This window comes from Ambystoma mexicanum, chromosome 4p (assembly GCF_040938575.1).
Source record: "Ambystoma mexicanum isolate Mex_15411 chromosome 4p, UKY_AmexF1_1, whole genome shotgun sequence".
In the NCBI taxonomy this organism is placed as follows: Eukaryota; Metazoa; Chordata; class Amphibia; order Caudata; family Ambystomatidae; genus Ambystoma; species Ambystoma mexicanum.
Window position 1 is genome coordinate 569,838,271 of NC_090927.1, and position 27,995 is coordinate 569,866,265.

General features: G+C 42.3%; 1 protein-coding gene across 1 annotated transcript in view; it reads left to right on the forward strand.

The window, feature by feature from the left end:
- MCPH1 (microcephalin 1) overlaps positions 1-27,995 on the forward strand; it is a 2,120,508-nt gene that overhangs the window by 879,404 nt on the left and 1,213,109 nt on the right. Inside the window, exon 10 of the mRNA XM_069606102.1 lies at positions 7,084-7,121. Within this exon, the coding sequence (XP_069462203.1) occupies positions 7,084-7,121 (38 nt within the window). The remainder of the gene's footprint in view (positions 1-7,083; positions 7,122-27,995) is intronic.

The window sequence follows — 27,995 nt, forward strand, 5'->3', positions numbered from 1 at the left end:
AGAGAGTGAAGTCGAAGATGACACCAAGGTTTTTTCCTCACAGGACGGCGAAGGAAGAGGGCCCAAGGAGGGCAGCCAGAGTGAGAGAGGTAATTGTGGATATAGACTGTCAGGAATTACCGTAAGAGAAGGGGAGACTGAGGGGAGCCTGAAAAAGAGCTGGGTGTCATCCGCATAACACTGAAAGGTAGAGATCAGGTGGGCCAAAGGGACCAAGTAGTAATTGAAGAGCAAGGGTGAGAGGTTAGAGCCCTGGGAAACATCACATGTGGAGAGGGAGGTGGTGGAGAGGAAGGACCCAAGTTGGACCTGGGAAGATTGGTCCAGGAGGAAGGTGGTCAACCTCTCCAGCGCCTGACCCCTGATTCCCAGGTTCTCAGAGTCGATGGATCAGGATGGAATGATTGACCATGTCAAAAGCAGAGGAAAGGTCAAGGAGGATGAGGACACAAGGGAAGGCAGGAGTCACGATTAGCTAGCAGATCTTCACGGGTGTTCAGGAGAGCAGTTTCCATGCCTCTGGCCACTTTGAAGCCAAACTGATGGTCATGGAGACAGCCAACAGATTGAGTGTGGAGAGTAAGCTGGGAGGTGGCCAGCCTTTCCAAGAGCTTGCCCAGGAAGGGAATGATGAAGATCGTATTATAATTTGCCGGACAGGTAGTATCGGCAGAAGGCTTTTTAAGGAGTGCTTGAGGAGAGAGGGGAAAGATCCAGTCGCAAAAGAGTGGTTGCAGAAACCAGCCAAGGCTGGGGTGAGGGTGTCAATGTGGTCCTTGATGGTTCTGGAGGAGCAGGGGAACACCTGTTTGGATGACAATTTCATAGATCGGACTTGTCTGGAAACATTGTTGGGTGTTGTCGTGGAGACAGATGAAAAGGGAGGAGGAGATGGAGAGGCGGCCAGAGGTGGGCGACAGAGGGAAACGAAGAGGAGAGAGAGGACAGGTTTAGTGGTAAAGTGAGAAAACAAAGCCAAACACACCCACATGCAACTTTCCTAGAAGAGGCGAAAAAGGCCTAGTTTTTAAACACAACAGCAATGCAAAATGTTAATTTCCTAGGGAGATGAGAGGGAAAGCTTGTGTACTAGCACGATAGAAATAAAATATCAATTCAATTCAAGGCTAACAAATGATTCACTGGGATGCCTATGTGTGCTGTGGAATGACGTAGGAATGATTCGAGAGAGTCGGGTCAGTTTGATGGGGTGCAGTGATAACTGCCCCCCCTGACAATATCTGCCTGGTCAGTCGCAGCAGGCTTCCTGCTTCCCCACCGGTCACTAGCTGACACCACTGGAGCTGTTCCTTGCCTCTGGGTCCTTCGCCAAGTGGGCTGCCACGACAGGGATTGTCTAGCGTGGATGAATGTAGAGGCCAGATGGCCAATGGGAGTGCAGTGGGGGAAGTGGGGAAGTAGAGACCGGAAAGCAGGGTTAGGGGTCGGCTATGAGAGCCACGCTCTGTGGTGAAGGAGCAGGGAACCATTTTTTAAAGTAGGTGCCCAGGAAGGCACCCCTCAACCCCAGCACCTCAGAATGAAAACCGTACCAAGGGCTGCAGGCAGCAAGGACACTCCGCTTCAGCAGGCCGTATGGCTAATGGGAGTGTGGTGGGTGGGAGGGTGGTTGGGAAATAGAGACCAGGAAGTGGGGGTCAGGGGATGGGAGAGCCACACGTTGCAGCGCAGGAACAGGGAACCATTTTTAAAAGTAGGTGCCCAGGGTGGGACCACTCACCCAGGCACATTGGAAATGGTGCCGAGGGCTGCAGGCAGCGAGGGGACACACAGCTTCAGAAGGCCTGATGGCCAATGGGAGTGTGGTGGGCAGGAGAGGGGTGGAGAAGGAGAGTAAATTTAATCTAGTTATGCAGAGAGCTTCTCCGGTTGCAAAACAACATTATCTAGCTATGCAATGAGATTCTTTGGCAGTACATTAATCTGCTAATCAATACAATTCTCTAGCAGCATTAATAAACAAATCCAACTATGCAATGAAGCTAGGCAATTAAATAATTTGATCACCAAATGCAAATTCATTTGGCTTTGCGAGATTTGAGATAACTTAATCAAGCTATGCAATTATCTGGCAGCTAGACAATCTAGCTATAAAATAAGACTCTGGTAATAAAATATATGGCTCTTGAGCATAATAAATCACTCTGGCTCTTGTGAAAGAAGCATGGTATCACAAGGAGACTGACACAAAAGATGCAAAGTTGACAATTTGTATTCAAAGTGAAAGGGGTTGAAAAACACCTGTCTGGCCATATAGCTAAGATGGGAGCGTGCTCTAGCATCAGATAAAAGATAAACAGTCCTAATCAGTTGTGTCCAAAATCATAATGTTTAAACCAGAAAACCTAATGCCTGCCCTCATTCTATTGCAATAAATGTGCACAAGGAAATATGGTTTCAAAAAAATGAAAAGTCGGTGTTTAACAATAATGTCAGAATGACAACAATATGTGTTACTATGCCTCCTAATTCCCACGTTGTATAGCACACAGGTTTGGGTGGAACACTTTGCACTCAGCCACACTCTGGCTTGCAAATATACTTTGGCAGTCTGGTCTGCCTTCCAGAGGTTCCTGAGTTCTCGAATTGCCAGTAACAAATTGGAGGGGTTCAACCTCTAGGGTTTCCCTTTCCCAAGTCCAGGTTAACCCCCTTGCCCTCTGCACAATTCAACAAGACAATGTTTCGCAATCAGGTCACAGGTCAGCACGGGCTCCCCTCATTCAGGCTCAAGCCTTTTTTCACATTTCGTGTCAGGTTTCCCTTTCCCTAGCTTTCCTCATATCATCGAGACTTCCCTCCGTCGGGTTCGAGTCTCTTTCTCCTGGTCGAAGACCTTTGAAACTGTGAAGACTTTGGTTTTCCCTCCGCATGACCACTTTGACTTCTATTTGCCTTTGCATTGCATCCTGGTATTTAGAGTTCTCAATTTTACACAAGTTCCTTTTTTAATTGCGGTTTTCCTCTGCCAGGATCAAACCATGCAGAGACTTTCAATTGGGCAACTTCCTTCTCGCCGGACCACTCTGCTACTTAGTATTCATATATATTATATATACAAATGTTCGGAGCAATGGGTTAATTTTCCTTCACGGTTCATCTCTAAACGCGTAACCAAATTTCGCTTGCCAACTGTAACAAGAACTCCGAAACACAAGCTGGACTATCATATCTTCAATCGACTCACTGGTTGCCTTGGGAGGCTTGCCACTTTTACATATTTTATTGTTGCCGTTAGTCTCGCTGTTTTGGTGCCTCCCCAACTCTGCCAGTCACCTGGGAGGACAGCTGTTAACTTGGTAGTACTTTTTTCCCTGCTCGGCTCGCTTGTGCAACCCTTGCAGATTTCAGGATACAATGCGTTCTGGAGGGAAAAAAAGGGTTTCTGGTTTGTAGCTTTGTTCCCCTAGCCCTCTGGTCTGTCGCTCACCTTTGCCTGGTTAGCCACCTCTCTGGAAGAATTGCTCCTTCCTGTGCACCGTCTTGCTCAATGATTCACAAAGGAAAATGTCTTTGGACCTCTAGTCCCATAATGCAATGTTATAGTTCAACAAAAACTTCAAGTAGGTCTCCCTCTGTCAGGTTTGGGCCTCTCAATAAATCTTAGGGTCTGACCCAGGGGAGGAGCTCTGGGTTAGATACTGCCAGGCAACTTTAGTTGCACCTGGGTTGGCCACAGCTTCCCCACCGCACTGCAGCCCTTCCTGTGCTCACAGGCTCAGTGATTTGGTAGCCCTTCCAGCTCCTGGTCTTCCAGGGTTCCTCCAGCTCTGGCTTCTTCCTCTTATGCCTGGGCTTCCTCCAGCAAACCCAGCTCGCTCAGAGTGTGCCTGTGTGTTGCATCTTTTATACTGACCGGGAGTGTTAACTGGAGACAGGTGCGAGCAGTTGCCCAGCCCTGTCTGACTCTGTCTGGCCTCATTATTGGGACAAAATGGTGACTGGCCATAGGACTCCTTGGAGCATTGATTCCTATGTGTTATCTTCAATCTTTTTGGATTTTTCTTGCTCATCTCAGTACATGGGTAACTTAATAGGTAAAGGGAATGTTGGGCGTTGTGGTTTCCCAATGTATTTTCTCTCTCCTTTTTCTATGGTAAAGAGTTTGGTTGTGACGGAACACTGTTGACAATATTCTACAAAGACAGAGGGGATGTCGGGTAGGGGTGTGTCAAAAGAAAGGGGATACTGCGTCTCGCCCAGGGGGCCTCCTTCCGCAGTCCCCAAGGACCCCCGGCCCAGGTGATCCTCCCTCGCGCGTCAGCCCCCAGGTTTGGGATCTAAGAGCGATGTTCCTGCCAAAGGATCCCTGAGGTCTACAAGTGGGAACACCCTCGGATTTCTCACACTATATGCTGTATGGCAGCAAAATAAAAATGAATGTAGCTGTGCATTGAAATTCTCTGGCAGCAAAATAGATGTATTGTGCTGACAGATAATGTAATATCTGATTCACTCTATTTTGTTGCCAGAAAATTGCAAAGCTCGATCAATGAATCTATGTGTTGACATTTTCTGGCAACAAAATAAATGATCTATCTCTGCAATGGAATACTCTGGTAGCAACATAAAATGTATTGGTATATGCAAAATAGATCAATCTAGTTATGCAATTCTCTGGCAGCAATGAAATACCTTAGCAGCAAAATAATTAATCGAGGTATGAAAAACTTAGAAATTAATGGGTTTCCTGAAATATCTGCCCCACAGCAGTTAGCTGTTTAATAGTGTGTAAAAACTGTTGGTTATTTATGTATTTCCTCATATTATATTCTAATTGAAGGCTGCTTCTGATGATAGTTCTGAAGGCAAAGGTTAAGAACTGCAACATATCTGGTGTAGTGTATATAGGTATATATTATGTATTGGTGCCATTGAGATTTGTTTTTCAGCCACCTCTACACAGTAAGAATGATTTTGTAATTACTAATGGAGCTTTTCACAGAATAAATGATCTGTTTATTTACTGACTTTTGATTAATTTCAGATCATTCCATGGGGACTGATGTGTTTTACATTTTTGTATTTACACCTTTTATACACATTTTCTGAAAATGAAACAAATGATAAAATATATTGGATTACAAAATTGCATTAGCTTTTATGAACTCTGCAATAGCCATGAATTGACAGGTTCTTTTATAGGTGATATCTATGCAGAGACCTTTTTTCCAGTTAGGTGTGCCTAGCTGTTGCTTTTGGTAATTGACTGGAGTTTTCAGACAGCCTAAACCGCCACCCCATCTGCCAACTCACAGGTGCTTGTTTTGCTGCACATGGGATTACATGTATTAGAGAGAGAGAGATATTGGACTGCATGTCTTCTGCATGTGCAGTATAGCAGAGCCCTCAACTGTAGATAATTGCCTTAGGGGTTGATAGACTATAATACCCATTGCCCCTCTTGCACTGCAACCCATAGCCATCTCTGCTAGTAGTTGAATAGTCACCTAATTCTATTCGCATGCAAAGTCATGCTCTTTTTATTTCCATGATTGCACAGACTGCGGTCTTCCAAAGGGTCTTCCACCCCAGAGCGCTTCAAATGCTGTCACATTGGCAGTAGGCCCTATACAAATAACAAATAACAAAGATAGAATGGCAAACATTTGAAAACATTCATGTGAATGCAGGTGCTGGGAGATGTGTACATTTAGAGTTGGATGAGGGTGGTTTTCTAAGTAGCATGGTGTGTGGCTGTACTGTTGAGGTGGGAGAGATGAGAACATTCAATGCAGGATAATGTAGAGAGGCCAGGCAATCGGCTACTGAGTAATGATGTGGGAGATGGTGCCCGTGAAAGATGAAAAAAAGTGCCCGTTGTGTTTCTAGATTTTGTATAGTATTAGTTTCTTGTGCTTGATCGAGCCATTAAGTGGTATAATCAAAATGAAATTGAGGTCAGAGCAAAGTCTGAGAGTTTGGCTAGGTTTCAGGGGCGATAAAGCCGTGCCACGTGGTCTAGGGTGTAAAATGCCAACAGGCTGAAATCCAGTAGTACTAGCATGCATGCATCGCCCTTACCAACGGTGCCTAGGGTAGTATTCCAAAGTCTGAGAAGAGCTCTTTTTGTACCACGCACCGTGCAGAAGTGAGAATGAAGAGGATCGAGAAGGGTTGTTTGTTGAGTTTGTATTCGGGTGGGAAATGGGGTTTTCTATGGATCTTGGAATAGGAGGGTTGGTGCTGGGTTTGTAGTTGGTGTTGGTCTCTTGAGGGTCCCATTTTTCAGTATGGCGGTGTTGGTGGAAAGCTGGTCTATAAAATGAGTAACTGGTGGATCCCGGGTAGCTTTTTGGTGGGTTTTAAAAACACTTGATGAAGAGCTGTTCTGTATTCTTCTGCATATTTCCTTGTTGCAGTTCACTTATGGTTGAGAGGTAAAACATGGGGATTTTTGGCTTGTTGCTTTAGTTTCCAATCACTGTTTGGGCAATGTTTGGGTTGAAGGGTTGCTTTTCTGTACATTCTCACCACAAGTTTTTTTCGTAATCATACCAAAATGTTGCCCTCACAATTACGACGGCCGAAAATTGTGACTTTTATTTGGACCCCCCCCTTACACCACATATACATGTGGGGGTATATAATATTATGTCGGGGGGTGGCTGCAGGGGGTCTCCCCCGCATATATATGTGGTGTAAAGGGGTTTAGAAAAAAGTCGCCATTTTCGGCCGTCGCATTAATTACATAGATCCGTTTTTTTCACTTTCAAACCAAGATTGAGCGTTGTTTTTGTATACACAAAGTGCAAAGCAAAACTTACTTTAACTTGTGATACGACTTCATTATAGCTGTGCTGCTTACAATGTGAAGAAGCAATTTTAGAGGTTAGCTCAAACTTGTGAGATTCTGGACTACACTGTAATATTGTTACATTATGCATGCCTGAAAAACGTGATTTTAATAGTTCATGCAAAGGTTAAGGGGCCTATAGAATGCGTAGCAGTAACCATAATGCACAGTCTTTCGTGTTCTATAATTTGCAGCGCATTTACATACATGCAGTGGTGATGGAGAACCAAACTTACTGTTGACTTTTTTTTTTCTTTATCTTCTAGGCAACAAGGTCATTGGTCATGACGAGCATGCCCTCTGAGTAAGTACCAACTATTTTGATGACTTTTAATCTTATGTGGAGGCACTTTGAAACAACATTAATTAATGCCTTCTGACATTCCCAAAAAATAAATGTTTGATTACAGGCTATGTATTTGTATTTGGGGTTTCATTTTTTGCGAACCTAGCTGAAAGCAACAGTGCTGTACATGTCATTGAGGGCAACCTATGAGGTAAGGGGAGTTGCAATATGTGGTATGGAATGTTCCGCCAATGGGATGTGATGCAGGAATGCATGCCTGAAATTAACTACTTAAACTAGTTTTGATATCACTCCGCGAAATGTTTGCGCGATCAGACATAATTGACCACTTGACTTTCATTTGCAGTTCGAGTCAGTGGAATTGCTGTATTGTTCATATGCACATCTAAAATGCATTTGCTGGGCATTAGACAAGGTATTATAAACGGTGGAATTGGCACAGATATAAGATCTGTGTGCTGCACTGCCATGGCAGGGCTTCAACCTGTATTTGTGAAAAATGGGGGACGTTTGAAGGCAAGTACATACAATCCAAAAGAGAATTAATGTATTTGCAAATAGAACAATCAGACACCATATTTTATGGCACCTACTTTCTTGCTCTCTACCATGCGAATAGCAGGCTGCAAGATAAGTAGAACTGAAGGTTGATGTCTGAAAGGTCTTGAAATAATCATAACCACTAGCTTTTCTGTAAGCAACCTACCACACCATCGTCTTTCAGCCTGTATTGCTATTACTGAAGGAGAAAAAAATTGTAGCAAATGAGGGGCATTGTGCAGTCGTTGGTTACACTGTTGAGTGCTTACAAGATATTAGTGATAAGTCTGATTCGAGATGGATCCTCCATGTTAATGATGGTTGTTATGTTTTGTGGTATTTGTATAGTGCCTCCTGCCATTGGTATGGCCTTGAAGTGCTGTGAGGATGTACGCCCTTCAGGAGACTGTAGTCTGTGTTGAAAATTAATGAAAGAAGTGGTAAAATACATGTGTGCGTTCATAGCCAGAGTGAAGGTAGGTAGAGAATGGCTAGGTCTCTAACAAAGGCGTGAGGACGGGTGCTCTGTTAAATTGTTAGTCATGCTATGCTGAACAGCTGGACCAAATTTTACTTGGGACTCAGTTGTATTCTTTGCGTCGTAGCGCATGGGGTCGAGGGTGATGTATTTGTAGGGCGAGGTATAGACGAGTAGCGTGTATCTCAAGGATGTGCATTGATGGATTTAGCTGTGGCTGGGGCCTTCAAAATGTGACACATCTGTCTGTTTATGGAGTTAATTACAGAGATGCATTGTACTACAGGCCTGCATCCATCTAGACTACAGGCCTGCATCCATCTAGACTACAGGGCTGCATCCATCCAGACTATCTTTTGTCCTCCATCTTCGAGAGTTTACGAAACATGTGGCTGCTCTCTAGTAATGTCACTGAAATGCACTGAACCTCAGAATTAGACATTGGCGGCTCGGTTATCATGCAAACACATCAGACAACTATATTGATCATCCATTCCTAGATTGAGATCTTCCTGTACCGCAAATGCCCCCTCGGCCCACTCCCGTCAGGAGAAATCTTGCAGGTTGTCGGAGTGTATGAAATCCACCCATGTTACCTTTAAAGGTAGCCTCATTTAAATTTGACATGACTGGTCACTTCCTAGTTCCACCCTATCCCCATCCCCCGCCCGAGCCCCCTTCCCAATTGAGCTGGAACACATTAAAATTAGAGACATATATTCACATGTTCTGGAGATATATAATCAAGTAGTTAGTAAACCGCACCCCTAAATATCCACATCAATATGGCCACAGAATTTTGACATTTAAACATGGCCATCCAATCCTAGGTAATACATGTAACTGCTGTTCTACCACACTTGGATGTATTACACAATTTTGTAGAAAATAAAAGGCTAAACAGGTCTATCGACTTTTGGACAAAACGTGCAATTGGTTGTCTGTCTGGTTCAGATAATTAAGACCATATTAAGTTGGCAGCTGTAATGTAAACTATGTGACATTGTCATGTAATGTAATCACATGTGATGATGTGATTTGGACATCAAAATGGTGGTAAACATTTTCTGACATATATGGTTAAAAAGGAAGGTGTTCTCACAGAGCGCATCCTAAATAAAAGCTCTCTACATGATTTGTGAGGGGCCAGAAATGTGATACGAACACAAAGGTAAAGTTTTCTCAATGTTTGACATTTATTTCAAATAAGAGGTTTGAAAAAACACCCAGCGTTTCTAACCTAATAGAGAGGTCCCTGCTTAGCAAACTAAAGAAAAATATATGTGGCCCTCACACTAATACACACAATGAAATCATACATGGAAAATATGACTAACTTTAGTTCAGCATAACAATTCTGTAATTCAAACTTTAAAAGTTCTTGTAAGCATTGCTGGTGATCAGGGTTTCATCCCCTTCCCCTGGATCAATTCAGCACCACTTGGATTGCAGTTCTGATTCAACAAAGTTCTGTTCAAGATGATGGGTAAGTCTTTGTCAACCACTTTCTCCTTCTATGGGACACAACAAATGTATCTTCTATGATAATCCACAATATCCTTCTTTCACAAACAAATTCAAGCCCATGTAAATGTCAAGTTACCATGTAGCACCTTCTTCAAAGGAACTACTTCATGTCAAGATAGCAGTTCAATCTTTCTCAATACTTATTCTTGAAATGAAACACTTTTGTCAGGATAGCAAAACTCAACTTTTCTTATTTATGTTAATGCATATGAAGCAAATAATAAAGTACAGGTATTCTCTTAATCCAACAAAGGTTCTTTCAACACATCATCTGCCACATATATTTTATCAAACCACCATCTTTGTTGCTGGTCCACCCACCAACCAGGACTAACCACTATAAACCCTTTCCTGGTATACTCGCCTGCCAGGAAGAAAACTCCTAAACTACTTTCAAACTTGATGGCAATATTTACTCCAAGATATTCTGCACAATTCTCTCTTGGAAGAAGGATTGAACAATAACTGCCTTTCACAGTCTCTTGACTTCTTGTATTCCAGTTTTCCCTAAACTGAGAAAATATTATAGAAGAATTATTCTCAATTGGTCTCTCAATATCGTCAAGACAACCACTTAACTGATAGCAGTTTGGGTTCCAAGCTTCCTCCAGTTGATATCCCAAAAAGGAAGAATTGGGCCCTTGTCGCCCTGGTATGGTTTCACAGTCACTTGGCTGTGGGCAATATGAGATAAGAGCGTTCTCAAAAATGCATCTTTGATAAGGGGGTTTATGTCTTGGTTGCTTTACTGAGGTTTTCAGACAACTTTTACTTTAACTTTAAATATTTATAAAGCGCGACTAAGGACAAAAGGAGTCTAGGCACTGAAACTCCTTGGCTGATGGTAATGCATAGTTATGAGCTTTTCCCAGTGACTGTCTTAATATGGGTTTCTCATGTTCTCTTGACTGTGGGTAATACTGGTTAGAGGCTTTCTCCACTGGTAGTTCTCCTAAAGTATTTTGATAGCCTCTTGGCTGTTTATAATGCTGGTCATAAACTTACCCCTCTTTTAACTCCCAAAAAGGGAACTTTTGTCTTTGCCACTTCGCTTTGTTTTCTTTAATTATTCGATATTCAGAAAACAATCTTTGCTTTAATTTATACATTGTTCGTTATTCAAAATTGTTGCATTGTAACCATGTTCTTGCTTGGAGAGCCCGGGGGCTGCCATTCACACTCTGCCAACTCACCAGTTCTCTGCGGCTGCTCCCTCTTGCTGTCTGGCTTTGCAGTGGGCCTTCAGCATTCGGTCTTCTGCTTCTGCTCAATTTCAACCTTTGTGGTGACTTCGGCTGGCAGGCTGCTTTCTCTGGCTACCCCTACACCTTGGATGGCTTCAGCATCCTCCGCTAAGTTTCCCGCACAGTTTTCCAATGTTCCTTGCACCTCTTCCTCTGCTTCACTTTCATTCCCCAGCTGTGCCTCATATTGGATTTTAAATATCCCGCTCAGGTGATTTGTGGCAGCAACTAGACCACACCTTTGAATATTCACAATTCTTTTTTTTATAAACTTTATTTAATATTGGCATTGGCACATTACGGAAAACACATGTTCAAGAGGGGTGTTACCATTCACAGTTATAGCAAGATACATATTTAGTCACATTATACACGATGCAGGGGGTGAAATTAGGAAGAGAGAGGGAGAGAGAATATTCACAATTCTGAATCCTCATTACTGCTGAGTTCTTCTTCCTCGTCCCAGTAATTTTAGCATTATGGGAACTGAAGTCCATAGAAGAATGTGACAGATTAGGTTGTTCCCTGTTACTTTCAGTTATTCCATGCTGCTCTATGAACTGAGAGCTTTTAGAATAAGGGGAGGTTGTGGAAAGAGTGTAATTATACATTAGAGTGGGGATCTCTAATTAAGGCAGAATTATGACAAGGTACTCATCTTTAATTCCTGAACCATGAGGTCTGACTTGGCGGAAGTAACACACTGGCTCTGTCATAGATGGAAATGGTGTTTCCATGGTCCCCATTCCCATGGAGACCTACAGGAGTCCTACAGGACTCCATGGGAATGGGGATTTACAGAATTCCGCCTCCGGAATTACTGGGTCACCAGGGTTGTAATGCCCCAGTGATTCCGGCAGTCACGGAGGTGGAATGGTATTACCGGTCCGGCGGCACCCTGACGGTTTTTCCGGCACAGCTACCGACAGACTCGTAATGAGGCCCATTGTCTGGTAGACAATCATTTAATCAACTTTCTCAAGATGTACTTTGTGAGATCAAAGATTTGAAGATTAAATTGTTTAACAATTTAATCAATGTTATTTGAATGTATGTACAAGGAATGTACCAACGAAGCGGTTGAAATTGAAGATACACATGGATAAGAGGTATACATAAGATTTTTTAAAATACCAGTTATCATCCATTTTAACTGTGATGTCATATTTAATGTTTTAATGGTTTATATAGTGACATTTTGTTATATATATATTCTTTAAGTTGAAGAGCAAATTTCAAGGTTGATACAATTTCAAAATGCTGTTTTTCAGGTTGGTCTCGTGGTCGGTAAATTCAATTTCACTGTTTCATGGAAAATTCAGAAAACAAGGGTAAATAATGTTTTTAAAATTAAATAAGTGGTTTATCAATTATTTCATTGATATAACATTTTTGTGTTATAATTCTTATATTCTGTATGTATGCTAAAAATTAAGCATGTTTTTATTCTCTTGGATTAGAAGCCTAGGAAGAAGAGGAGCATAAAGACTGACCACTATACAAACTAAAGATATCGCATGCCAAACCATTGGCACTTGGGAGCAGCTACATTTTGAAGCTCGGCATGGTCCTCGCAAGATTCAGTGTTGTGATGCAGATGTCCAGTTGTTGGAATTTGAATTGAATGTCGGCAGTGACCCATAGAAAGTAACCCGGGATAATTGTTACAGCCCACAACGCCATCCAGATGAAACATAAAACAGAGATGTTTTAGAATTGCTTGCAGAAACGCTCACACAATCCACACCCTCTTAAATAAAATGCTATTTAAGAAACAGACGATGTTACCTGTTTCTCCAATACATGTGGACACATTGGAATTATCGCCCAGAAATAACTGAGGCATAATAATAATAATAATAATAATTGAGCATTTATATAGCGCTACAAACCCTCAGGCATCTGAGCGCTGCTTAGTGCACAGTGTGTGGTACTCATTTATTGACCTCAGAAGGATGAAAGGCTGAGTTTGGCCCTTTGCCAGCAGGCTCTGCAGAGATGTCAAAGCGAGCGCTCTACTCACTCTGCTATCGAACTGGCTACTGATTATTACTGATTGTTGATTGTGCTTGTGATATGGACTTCACTCTTTCGAGTGTTGAGGACGTATCCACCGCCATGGAATCGAAACCACTGTTCTTCATGACGATTGCCTATTAAAGGAACCAAAATACATTGTGTTCGACTGGTGCCTGATAGAGATTATGAAAATGATTAAATGTGATCCTAAATTGCGTAGGATTTGTGGGGAGCCATCAGTGAAGTTTACTCGCGTAGTCAAAGGCACCAAATTAAAGATCAAGGGTAGCTGTGTACACCACCATAACTCATTTTCATGGTCTGCTGGGAAGTGCGAGCTGGAAATGTACTTTGTTGTTTAGGGGATCAACGTACAGTACAATTTCAAGTTTTTCTAACTTTGTGGGACTCGAGGTTCTTTAAAAAAAAACAGTGCTACAAATGGAAGGATTTATTGTTCCCCGCTATTATCCAGGCATGGGCACTCAAACAGTTGTCAATGGATAATGCTCTTGCTGGCAAAAGTCTCTGGCTTGCAGGTGATGGATAGTGACAGTGCAGGTTTTTCAGCTAAATACTGCGCTTAACACTTCCAAGACATGGGAATCCAAAAAAATGAGTTCAGTAGTCTGGAATATTTATATCCACTTATTTATATCCAATGCGCCACACTGCACCCCTTTGCCAGTCGGGAAAGAAAACTGTCAAAATTGAGGCTATAACCCTTCTGCGTGCCAAATCTGCAAGACTGTGCAGGGTTCATAAACCACCAAAAGACCTGCACACCCAAAGTCAAAGTTGGTGTAAAAACAGGAATCACGGCTGTCATCTGTCACCTGAAACAAGGCCACAGAAGGGTCTAATCCGAAAATGCCCTTAAAAATTCATTCATTTTCCCAGAGAATTATGGAAAGGAAAGTATGTTGAAATCATGGATTCTGCAGGCAGTCAGAGGAATCCAGGCATCACTGCATGATAGCTGCCTAAGGAAATAGGCTGTCAAACCCAGTTTAAAAGTGTTTTCTTTTTCCTCAGGAAGTAAAAATCCACCTGTTTAAAGCATTTTTTCTGTGAAGGGCTTAATTCCTTTAAAATGTCAAAATCCATTATACACCTTGTTCATTTTATATCTTTTAAATAAAAGATTGTAGGTGAATCTTACAGGAACTCAGTCTGGAGCTAATCAACCATTTAATTTTGATCTGACAGCCCAGCCTGGGAAGATTCACAGGTCAGCTTGACACTCCCTTGCTACAGGACGGCTTAAGTGATGCTTATGGTTCCCGCATAATGTCAACAAGCAGTACAATGGGACCTCAGTAGACTTTCATCTGGGGCTGAGCCAAAGAACAAAGGACAGGCTGAGCATTGGCCTCTGCTGGGAGGGCAGGAACTTACCCCTCCAGGAAGGGAACACATCCCACCTGATCAAAAGACTGGACAGCTGCTACCTGAGAAGGGGAGGTTACAAAGGAGATTGTTGATGTTAAATCCTTACATTTGATTAAAGTTTAAAACTCTTTAACTGAGCAAACTAAAGAGGAACAAATCTGAAAATTGGTAGACATTAAACTAATTTCAGCCTTGTGATTTGAAGATATTGATGAAACTTGTACCATTTATGCAACCAAAGTTATGAAAAATGTCTTATGGTAGCAGAACGATCAATGTTGCAAACCTAAAATTGTATGTACATGATCCACTGATCAGCACCCAGAGATGTACCGAATTAGAAATGATTAATCCAAACCGTTACAGTTGCAATTGATAAAAATCTGTAGAATGACCAAGACAGCTCGCACAAGGATGGGGAGTGAATGTGAATGTAGACAATCGAATATAAAATGTGTCCAATTTTATTAAGGTACATAATGTTAGAAATGTACATTTGTGCAAAAGTTATGTTTTGGTAAAAATCAATGTGGGAGTTCCTAAATCCTGTCATAAGGATGACAGCTCTGTTCAGACTGCCAACCAGGACAAAGCACATGCCTTTAGCCACTCACAGACAAGGGAGTGTGTTTTGAAGTTCTGCCCACACCATAAACTGGGGGATGGCATTGACAGTATAAATATAGGAGTTTCACTACACATAGACACACTGCTTCCAGAACCCATCCAGATGTCCGACCAGCACCTTATTCCAGAACTCTTCATCTTGTAACTGACTCCAGAATTCTTGAAGATCCAGATTTCTTTGCCGAATCCAGACTTACCATTGCTGAACTATTGCTGCTTGACCCAATTGCATGCATACAGAACTTAAAAGAATAATTCTGATTCAGCTTGGCTTGCTACCATTAAGGCTGGCCCGCTGAAACGTGCATCCTGCTATCTACCATGTCCAGTAACCAGAAGGGCCCATCCAAATCCAGTCTGAGGTGCAGTCCAAAATTGACGAGAACCGCACCGCTGATCCAATCCCGCTAGAGGTGCCCTGCTGCCGGTAGACCTGGCCCGATTCATTGACCAGAGCTGACGGTCCAATTTAATTACCAGGACTGTAAGTATGAATAGGAAGAACAGTGACCCATAATATATTTGCATTGTATTATCTCTATCTCAACCCATCCCATCTTTAATTCAGAACCCTAGTATCGTTACAATCCTTCTTACGCTGACTTTTCTCTCACCTGTGTTACAAAACCCTAAGTCTTTAGTGATTTTGAAGAACTAAAGTAAATACCAGAAATCGAGTATCCACCACAGACTGGTTGCGCTGGCCACGTTACTGTGAAGTTTCATGTGTGTGTTTTCATAGTCATTAATATAGTGTAATAAAACCTATCTGACATTTTTAAAATCGAATTTCTGTTTCTGTTTTCCATTGCGGAACAGTGTATTTGACCCGTTTTTCTACAATATCACATAGTAAAAGTTTGCCGCGAATTTGCAATTTTAGCCAAAGTTACATGTGTCTTTTGCCCAATTCAAAGTGCTTCTTCCATCCCATCCTGATCTCAGTGTGTTAGGACTTGTTTAGAGTTGCTTTCCTTAGAATTTTTCTCTCTTTAAGCAATTTTGCACCCTTTTGCAGTATTTTATAAAGCCATTTTCATCTATCAGTTTAAAAGTGTCATTTGCCAAAAACGGTTTTCTCTCTTGTTGGGGAGGGAAGATTGCATCTAAACTCTAGAACTTGTCTCTCATTCCTGAAATACCTGCTGATTACTTACAAAACTGTGCAGGGGGAATATTAACCTAAATGCTATCTGTTCCCAAAAAAAACTGTTTTTTTCCTGGGTTCTATTCTGCATCAGTAATTTCAATTGCTTTACTTATTTTCTGAATTGTATTGTCCAAGGGGTGACTATATATATATATATATATGTGTGATTTGAATATTAAATAAATACATATTTACCTTTACAAACTAGCCTGATTCCTGGTTCAGTGTGACCTGGGGGTATTTTGAGACGGGGGTGATATGAGTAGTATATCATTCAGTATATTTAACTTATAGACAAAAATAAATAAGGGTTTCATTGCGCACTACATGCTAGGCGAGACCTGGGTGTGTGCCGGATTGAAATCCCTTAAAGCTTGGCGGCTCGTCTGGGATTCAGAATTTGAAATACCACCCATGACAGTCTAACACAGCATACTAGCCTGCTGGGTATAGACACCTTGCTGGGTACTGTGCTACACTGTAAAAGCACCTCTCAAAATAAATACCCCCCAAAAAAAATCTGGCCTGTTTGTAAAAGTAAATTAACCTTGAAATAAGTCAGAATGAAATTAATATTTCTGAAATGGCGATCCCAGTACAAATTAATATTGCTACTACACCTGCACAAACTGTTTGTCACGGGTGAGTGGCCAGAAGAGGATGAACAGGTATGGCTACAGGAAATAAAATAAGTCACTGCAATAGACCTAGATACATGGTAGGACAAGGGTCCATTACATCAAGCACTTAGCGTACTGTGCATGGCCCCAAGAATAAGAGGAGCAGTGTAAAATTACCGGCCTACCTATACCGCCACATTGAAATAATACAGGAAAAGCATGCAGAAAATATAGTTCTGGCAAAGAAGCAAGGGGAAACACTGCAGGCAATCCAAACGATCTAGACTCTGCAGGGCAAAGGCTACAGAAGAGCCAAGAGTTAGAAACAGAAGTTAGGCAGTATATTACCAAACTAAAGGAAGAGCTGGCTCTCTTGCAGCAAGATAAGGCAGAACAAGATACCCATAGACGCTGCAAAAGGAGTGTCAGGAAAGGGTTGACTTTTTACAGCAGAGTCAGCAAAAGCTGACACAAGCACAGTTTAATAGAGCCTGCACAGAGCAGGTGGTCACCTTACAGAATCAAATAGAAACCTTGGAAGAGGAAAACAATCCAAGAATTCTTAAAGACCTAGGATCTCCAGCAGAATTTGATGAGGAGCGCCAGAAATCCTATGCATTCAAAAAACAGAGGGACGCTTTAGGCCAGGAAGTCAGCCAATTAAAAAAAAGTTAGAGGAAAGAAAGCTGGCCCTTCAGGAGTTTAGTGAAGTTAAAACGGAATATGAGAAGCTACTAGAGCACACCAGGCGGGTGGAGGATGCTCTGGAAAAGAACACTCATATCAATAATGGCTGGTAAAAATGCAGAATGGAACAAACTCTGATGGCGAGAGTGCCGTGAAGAAAAGACCAGGAAACTCGGGGAGAGGCCTAGGAAAGGAAATTCACACAGCCTCACAAACTGGGATGAAAGAAAGCCAACGATTTGCGGACTCGGATTCGAAACCAAAAAAACAAGTGAAATTGAATCCCAAACTGACAGCAGCTCAGAGACAGAAGGAGCTAAGCCATGTTGAACAGAAAATGAAGGCGGACCTCAAGCCACCAGCCTCAAAAATCCTCATTGCGAATGTATTCAAAGATGACAACGATGTCAACCTAAACAGAGGAAATGTCATGCGACTTTTACACTCACTACCGGCTCTAAGAACGGTGTCTTCCCATGACATTTTAATAGTCGAATACATTTCGGAAGCACATACAGACAGAGTCCATCTCCATGTAAAATCGCACGCTGTACGAAAGACCATACTGGCTTCAAAAGAGGATGATCTGCTGCTTGGCTTTGAGGTCTCGGAAGTATGGACGGAAAAACTCAACAATCAACCCAAAAAACAGAGCAAACGACATGAACGAGTCAGGCCATACAAAGCGCAGGGATGAGTTAAGACAACTTTTAACGACAACACCTAACCTACAACAGTCGAGTGATAAAGGGAAAACTGGAAGGAGCAATCATTAGCTAATACAGAGTGTTGAAAACAATTGGTCGACACTGATATCTTGGAACACACGAGGATTTCATCATCTTTACGATGACTTTCCAGTGGACCTAAGTAACAACTTCGCAATCTGTCTCCAAGAAACATGGCTGAGGAGCACGCCAGTGAAAGATGGCTATGTGACCTTGTTAAACTTTGCAGGATAAAATGCACAAGGTCGCCCGTTCTCAGGACTCATAACAATGATAAAAATTGGAACCAACTGGGAAGTGCTTGAAACTGAGAACCCAAATATCTTTGTGCAAAGCACGCTGTTGCAACACCACACTGAAAACACCTCTAACTAGTGAAAAATGTGTGTCATCGGTAATGGCACTCATAGACACACATCAACAAACTGATCGCGAAATCTCCATCATTGTCTGTGGTGATATGAATACAACCTGGTTCAACTCAAATGGGACCCGAATAAAAGAACCCAAGAAGAAAAGGTCACCTCACCTGTCAAGAAGTGCACTATGGTCAATCGAAATGGACACTCGCGATTGCGATATGGTAAATGGACAGGTAGAAGGTGATCTACCACCAAAGAACACCTGGCACAGCATGGGCCACAAGAAAATCTTGGATTATATATTGTTATCTAGACACTCTTGGCATAAAATCCTGAACCTGAGAATAATCGAGACAACAAACAGCGATCACGACCTAGTTCTGACCATGAACTTACCCTCGAAAAAACATACCACGAGAATGGTCCAGAGTCTCGAGGTAAACAACGGGCAAAATAGATTAAGATTAAATAGTAAACAAATAACTACACTGACCAAGAACTTCCAAAACTTGACCATGCTTGACGAAGCGGCTCTAAATTATCGCTTGCTTCTACCTCGCACCAATAAAGGATCCCTCCTGAAGATACATTCAAATAAAACTCACACCCATGCTTGGAGCACTAAAGTTATCGAAAAAAAAAGACACAAAAAGAAATTCGGAAACTGAAATTACAAGGAGGCCTGGACACATTCATAAAGATAAAACAACGGAAGCAAAAATACCGTAATTGGGTGAAAGCCTTTGCCTTCCTTCGCGATCAAGAACGAGGCGAAGCAATGTTGAGACTCATTAAATCGAATAACTGTAGAGAGATCTGGCAAATCATAAACAAATGCTCCAGAAATCAAGCGGTCATAATGGCCAGTGGGGTCACGGAAAGTGACTGGAAAATCCACTTCAATAGAGTGTTTACGAACGAAAACAGCATCCCGATCCTTGCACGTGAAGTAGCGGAAGTTGAATGGGACTGCAGCGAGAAAGCCGAAGACATATTCACGGCAATCACGAAACTGAACAACTCGCGCACGGCCGGGCCTGATGGCATCACCAATGTGATGCTGAAAGCCAACAAAGACGAATGGTCAAACTTCATCACCAAACTATTCGCAAGGATCGCAGAATATAAAAGAATACCACACTCATGAACCACGGCCATTATAGTTCCAATTTTCAAGAAGGGCAATCGGGCCGATCCTGCCAACTATCGCCCGATTGCCCTACTAGATACAATTGGCAAGATATTTGCGAGCTTCCTACAAAAGAAACTATCAGCATGGGCAAAAATGAAGAAAATCAACGATCGCCGTCAAACTGGTTTTACCAAGGGAGTCGGAACAGAAATCAACCTGACCCTGGTAAACATACTAAAATTGGACTGTCTAGAAAAAAGGTCAAAGTTATTCATAGCCTTTATCGATATGCATCAAGCATTTGACGCTATAAATCGTGAAAAACTGTGGCAGAAACTAACAACGTGGGGGTGCCCAGAGAACTTATTAAAACCTATAAAAGCACTCCACACAATGACGTTGATTCAGATAAGATTAAATGAAAAAGGACTCCTATCAGAAGCCGTGAACACTCAAAAGGGAGTGAAGCAAGGTTGTCCGCTAGCGGCTTGCTTGTTCAAACTATTCATTGCAGACGTGCCCTTGGCTCTGAGTAATGTGAAGTGCTTTTCACCAAAAATAAATGGACACCACATCAATTGCATAACTTATGCTGACGATATAGTCCCAGTCGATAAAACCCAGATAGGACTGCAACGTCTACTGACATAACTTTATCACTACATGACCATCAATGAATTAAAGATAAATGTTACCAGAACGAAAATTATGCAGATTGGAGCAGTAAAAGATAACAAAAACTTTCAGTGGAAGATTGCTGACACACCGATTAATGAAATTGAAGAAATCAGATACCTAGGGGTAACTATCAACAAATCAATACGGGAATGGAGTTGGGCACAAGATATTGCACAAAGTATGAAAACGCTGGTAATACAAGGCAGACGCATTCATAACCTCTATGGCAAATTCTCACTAATTCCAGTAAGAACGTTTTACCACCAAAAAGTAATACCAGCTATCACCTACGGGTCCGAGACAGGGTGGAACCTGGACCTTCGAATTTGGGCAAAACTTGAAAGTTTATTTTGGAAGAAGGTGTTGCAGCTACCAAAATACATATCGATGATCGCCATCAGACACGAGCTAGCCCTAGACGAACTATACTCAAATGTGCTCTGGAAGTCGTTAGCTCTGCTACGAAAGATGCACATGCCAACACCGGAACCAGCCTACGAAATAATCGCGATAAGCAACTGTCAACACCATGCAGGCTTAACACAGAAATGGACACAAGGAGTAAAGGCGATAATGCAAGCAGCTGATATAAAAATAGTTGTTGCTGGCACAACCACAAACTGCAAAACGAAAACTGCAAGAATGGTCATGGATGAAAAATCTGGAAACGCTTGAAGGTCTAACAACCTCTCCAAAACTCGGACCCACAAAAAATAAATTAAACGTAATGCCTAGATGTCTGATGCAATTTCCTTCCCGATATCACCACGATAGATTTCTTCAACTCAGATTAAATGCCATCAAGACTAAAGAAATGTTATTCATGAGACACGATCAGGTAACCACAGACAACCTATGCAGACACTGCGGTATCGAAATAGAATCAACAAGACACTTAATAACAGAATGCTTGATGCTCAAAGACTTACGAACTCTCAATTTAGTAAAGTTTGCACCGTTGAACATGAACACGGACGATTGGTGGCTTCGAATATTAAGTGGAAGCTCAGTCCACCTCTCATGTTCAGTAATAAACTTTATAGACACAGTGTTGTGCTTATGAGGACGAGAAAGCTAAATTAAAAAGAAAGGAGTTGAATACGACCTGATCAACTTGGCCCAAGAGTACATGGAAAGAAAATGAGAATAATAATGATAGGATGCACAAGTTTTGTAATAAAAGTTTGTAATAAACTACATGTTAGAATAAAAAAAAAAAAAAAACATCAATAATGACAAAACTCAGGAGGTGGGTCTCCTGCAGCAAACATTGGCCCAGTATTTCCAATCCAGGCAGGTAGCACAGAGAGACAACAAGGCTCTCTGTGAAAAGAATGAGAGGCTCCACAAACAGATAGCCATGCAAGAGCAAATCATTGAAACCAGTAAGGCCTTAATAGAGGAGCAAAAGTGTGAGATGTTGGCATGTCACTAGGGAATAGGGCCTGAATGAGATGAGGTAGGAAGGGACAGAGAAACCCCTGAGAATAACATCAGGACCCCTTTCATTGGGAACTTTAACCCCTTCAGTACCGTGGACTCTGCCCCCCTCATGTCCACTGGCTCATATGAACCAAGGGCCACAGGGATTGTAGTCTTCAGCAGAATGGGAAACATGAGACTGACAGATCGGCGCCTCCCAGAAATGGATGGGCGGGCATCTCTATACAGATTCCGAAAATGTGGGGTCTAGCCTCCCTGATCAGGAAGACTCCAGTGAGGGGAGAATCTGGTAACTGGACCCTCAAAAATACTGCCTACCAAATGATCAGTCTGTAAAATTTGGAGGGGAACTCCATGAAACTAGGCCCACAAAGAGTATCTTAAAGACCTCTTCCCAGCTAGGGCAGGTGGGGGGGTACTCAGCCAACCCGGGGAGCAAGGGAGAGTCACAAGACTGTTCTGATCGCCACAGGTCTCAAGAAACTAGGTCCCCACATTCTGCAAGCCATTCCCAAGCTCACAGAATCAGGGAGAGCCTAGAGGATCAGATAGCCACCTCCTGTAGCAGTGCCTCTGAGTCAGAGGATGAGTGGACACGGGTGACTAAGACTAAAAAGGCCAACAAAATTATGAGGGCCCTACTGAAAGATCTCCTGAAACAGATAAAGGCCATTAGGAGCGTCATAACTCCCTATCATAAAGATGCCAAGTATTCAGTTTGGGAGTACCTCGAGTTATACGAGCAAATGATGGATACTTTCCATTTGAAAGATAGCCAGAGTTGCATTCAATATGTCAAATGGACATTTTCCCCTGAATACTCCAGCTTCTTTGCAAGGCTGGAGGATCAGAACCACTCAAGATGGTCCACCTATAGGGCGGCCATCTTAAAACATTTTTCTGTACATACAAACCCCCAAGAGGCCCGCAAGGCGGCTTACAATCTGCAATGTGGGGAAGACCAGGCCCCACAAGAATTTGTGCAAGAATTAAAACATGCCTTTGCGCAGACCACCAGGAGGGTGCGCACACACAGACAGTAGGGATTTCATCAATACCTTCTTTCATGCACTCCCTAAATATATCATGACTCAACTGGTGAGGTACTTTGACAAAAAGAGATCACTAGACTGGGTCATTGAACGGGCAACTCGTATTTATGAAGTGCAGAAACCGGTAGAAAATAAAAATACAAACAAAACGCCCAAACCAGCCAACACCCCTGCTGCTGCTAAGGTGGCAGAGGTGAAGGTTGCCCCCATGTTAGATCTGGAGATGGGGGGGCCTAAAAATATTCCTATGCAAAGTCCTAACCAAAGACCCAGAAGGCCCTTGGGCCAATCCCAGACAGGTAGCCAGGGAGGTAATATCCAGAAAGAAGGAACGGGTAGCTTCCGTCCCTGGATGAGCTCACTCATAAAACCCTATTCCTATTGTTGAGTTTGAAAAGTGAAATGCTGCTTTTTTTAAAAAAAAAAATTCACTGCGCTGTTCGCGGACCCCAAAAAAGTCGTTTCAAGAAAAGAGACTCAGTTCACGTTTTCTCACCATCCAATCAGCGGACGCGTCCCGGTGTTCGCGGGCGACGCAAAAGTCAGCAAATTTTTCGGCCAATCAGAGGCCAGTCCGCAGACAGCACAGCCAATCAGAGGCCAGTCCATGGACCGAACAGGGAAGTGAGTCCACGGACCGAACATAAATATCACTAATTTTTTTGCTTTACATTTTGGTCATTAACAAAGAAACTACTGGACGGATTTACACCAAATAAAAAAAGCACGCTTTCGGGACCAAGCCGCTGCTCCTGCCGCAAATTTGGTGTAAATCCGTCGAGCGGTTTGGGCTGTAGGCGTGAGCAAAGTTTTTCCCCATTATGTCTATGGGGAAAAAATTATTTTGGGACCCCCCCCTGGACCAAACCTCATCAAACATTGCAAAAATATTCAGAGTGGGCCAAAGTTTGGTGAGGAGTCGTCCAGGGGGAGCGAAGTTATAAGTCGCCCAAAAAGTGCTCTTCCTATGGCAACAGCAACTTAACCATAACTACATGGCCACTAACGTGGCCATGTAATATATATATATATATATATATATATTCAGTAAAAAAACGTTGTTAAAGAGACGTTATGGTTAAGTTGCGCTACTAAAAACCTATGAAATTCAGTGAAAAAACTTTGTTAAAGGGACGTTATGGTTCAAAGTAAAACCGAAAAACCCCTGAAATTCGGCAGTTATGGTAAGATAAGCAACCATAACTCGTGCCACCATGCACTGCTAACACTAACAACCAGGACATCAATGCAATACCGGATAATCACCTAATGGTTTTTCCCTTTCCTTTTTCCCTTCCTCTCCCATAATTTCTCCCAAAATCTCTATTCCCACTTCTGTTCTACGTATTTCCAAACGAAACCTGATGGCCGGATGGTATGATTTAATTCATTTTTCTCTAAAACAAAACTTTTGCAATGTTGCTGTTTACATTTATGCAATGGGATGTGATCTGATTCACTACAAATGAATGTTTCTATGTTCTTTTCCCTTAATTTGACTAACTCATATGGTATCAATATGATCTGTGTGGCCCAACTGTGGGCCTGTTTTCAAAAATGTGTTTTTGTTTTTGGTTATTTTTTTACTGTCAATTTTTATTTTCATTATTTTTAGCATTATCTGTAATTAGATAGACATTGCCCTGATCTGAGGAAGGCACATGGTTTGTGCCGAAACACGTGTTATCGCAAAGGGCTATCAATAAATTGATATTTACATGTGAACAAACTCTAGTCATTGAAATCAAACTGTGGCGCAGTAACATGGATGTGTGCAGTATACTAGATAGAACCCCATAATAGAATGCTATTTATATCAATGCATCGTTCAAAGCACTAATTAGGGTATGATATTTATTGCAATGATCCTTGACACTTTTTTTGCAACATTATAATAAGAATCCCGTGTACACATATTTCATGAAAAGTACATACACATGTGATGTAATCAGTGATGTCATCAATGACATTTGTGATGTCATCTTTGATGTTGTGGGTGTTAGTCTTAGCAGTGCACGGTGGTGGCGCGAGTTATGGTTGCTTAGCTTACCATAACTGGCGAATTTTAGGGGGTGTTCGGTTTTACTTGGAACCATAACGTCCCTTTAACAAAGTTTTTTTCACTGAATTTCATAGGTTTTTAGCAGCGTAGCTTAACCATAATGTCCCATTAACAAAGTTTTATTTAGCACGCAAACAATATACAAAGATGGAGTGCAAAAAGCAATTTCTCAGAGATGGCTGTACACAGAAGGTTGCAAACTAAGAATTTATGGTCGTTTACAGTGAAGGTCAGCTGCTTCCATTTTTTGCTCGCGTGCCGGAGAGGCCCACGACACGCACTATAAGGTTCTATTGTTTTTTGACCTTGACAGACAGGGATCATGCTAAAAGACTTCTTTTGAAGGATTGTTGCAAAAACGTAAGACACGATAAGGATGAAATTTCTGAAACGAAACCACTTTTATATATTATATCACTATGAGAAAGATCGTTGGCACATACGGAGTCATATTTTGGGACTGCACTACGCTTAGGCAATGGAAAATGCCAATATAATGTAAGTAACACTAGCGTGGCGTTAAAGCCCGGTTAAGTTGTACTTGTTCGTTCAATGTGGCATAGTGTTTTCTACCGCGCACTATCACCGCCGAATTGGTCCCCTGTCGCTTAGAGGGCTCTGAAAAAGGCAGAGGACAGAGGGTGGGTTAATGGGAATAAGTTAACATACTCCGTTGCACTATCCTCGCTAGCAAATAGTTTCATGCCCTAATAAATAAAATGAATATTTTTAATGAAGATCGGCTGGTGAGACTAATTTATGTTTTTAAAACGGGTATGTCCTTCCGTATTGTCAATGCCACGATTTTCAGACCCCAGCTGATGGTTTCTTTAACTGCCAGGTGCAGCTCCAGGTAAGCAACTTCATGACCCTCACCATTTTATGGGACAATCGCCAAGGACCAATATGCCCTTACGCAGTACTAGTGGCTAGAAGCAACATACCAACCATTATGGTGGTCTAATGCCTCGTCGTTGGAGCAGCCTTCCGATTATCAGTGCGACCATTTGCTTCTTTTATCATAAACCAACAGCCTGTGTACCCTAATGCCTCGTTGTTGGAGCAGCCTTCCGATTATCAGTGCGACCATTTGCTTCTTTTATCATAAACCAACAGCCTGTGTACCGCAAAGGAACAGCGCGTGGCTCAAGATGAACTTTTGCTGATCGACAGCAAAGACAAATGCAAATCGCTGAATATTCTCTAAACATTTGATGTGAAATAAATGTACTTTACCAAATGTACAATCTTGCTGTTTACTTTTAAACCGCCATTTCATATTCCGAATTTTGGCGCACTGTGTTGTAAGCTGATGTGTGTTTTCCGGGTTCTGTGTAAAGTCGCGTAGGACTGGAGACGACTGAGCGTGTTTGGCTACGCACCCTGTAACGTCATGGAGAGAGGCGGATAATATGAATGCTTTGATAATATCAGGCTTAGGGGCGGGACATATGATGTAGTGTCGCAAAAGCAGGTCAGCCAGGTCGATGGCGCAAGTGATAGGATTATCACATAATGTTGGCGCACAGCAGCCTGATTTATCGTTTCTTTAGTGGACAAAAAGTCAGGTAAGGCCCATAGGAAATTGTACTATCAGCGGACATAAGGAGGGTTCTTAGAACACTTTCAACCTGACAACGAACAATACGAACAGCGTTCTCAGAACACCCCCATTTTGTTTAATTGCAAACATTTCGGGACACTGCGAGTGTTCTTAGAACACATTCAACTTGCCAGAGTACAATACGGACAGCGTCCTCAGGACACTCCCATTTTGTTTATGTACGAACATTTAACGCACCGCGAGTGTTCTTAGCTCAATTTTAGCTTGCTTGCGAACAAAACGGACACATACTCCGTCCTCAGAACACCCCACCATTTAGTTTATTTACAAAGTTTCAGAACAGCTGTGTTGTCCGCAGACAAATCGAACACAACAAAAGCGTCTAGCACATAAAAAAAACAGAACATTGAACCTATCTCATACTCCCCCCCACCCTCCCCAAACACTCTTACACACCAACACACTCCACTAAATACAATTTTTAATCCAAGTTTCACTGCGCTGTCCGCGGTCGACGGCGAATGCAAGATGGCGGGCGCCACAGAAAATCTGACGCGATCCACGCCGTCCAATCAGCGAACACGTCGCATGTCCGCGGACATCACGCAAGCCGCTCGGCCAATCGGGGCGCTGTCCGCGAAACGAACTGGGAAGTCCGTCAGCGAAGCGAACAGAGATATCACTAATTTCTTTGCCTTACATTTTGGTCATTTTAAAAAAAAAACTACTGGACGGATTTACCCCAAATTTGCAAAAGCACACTTTCGGGACCAAGCCCCCGCTCCTGCCGTATAAGCCGCCCAAAAAATGCTCTTCCTATGGAAACACCAACTTAACCATAACTACATGGACGCAACCACACAAGCTTATATATATGTATATAGCTTGTGTGGTTTGAATATTAAATAAATATTTACCTTTACAAACTAGACCGATTCCTGGTTCAGTGTGAAGTGGGGGATATTTTGAGACAGATGTGATATGAGTGGTATATCATTCAGAATATTTAACTTATAGACAAAAATAAATAAGGTTTTCATTGCACACTACATTGCTAGGCGAGACCTGGATGTGTGCCAGATTGAAATCCCTTACACGTCGTGCAAGTATCTGAATGTACATCGGCTGTTGCCATGGAAAAATATGGTTTCATTAAATCCATTCAACTTCTGCAATGCAGAGGAATGCAAATAGACCTTATAGCCACTGTCAGGCACGTATCAGTAGCCAAGCCCATATGAGAGCAGTTCCCAGACATAAAGCATAAATATGATGTATGGCACGCAGCAAAATCAAGTTTGAAATTTCCAGCTGCTGGAAAAAAAGGCTACAGAAAATATTTTAAATTGGTCACGGTCTATCAGCAACCATCTTTGGTGGAACTCCAAAACTTGTGAGGGATCTGTAGATATTCTGCTTAAGAAATGGCGTTCATTAATGCATCATTGCTCTAACATACACTCTTGGACTGAAAACAACCATTTCCATGAATGTGTACATGGACCATTGAGCAAGGAGCAGGAGTGCAAGAAAAGGTGGTTGGTTCAAGGCTCCCCTCCTCACATA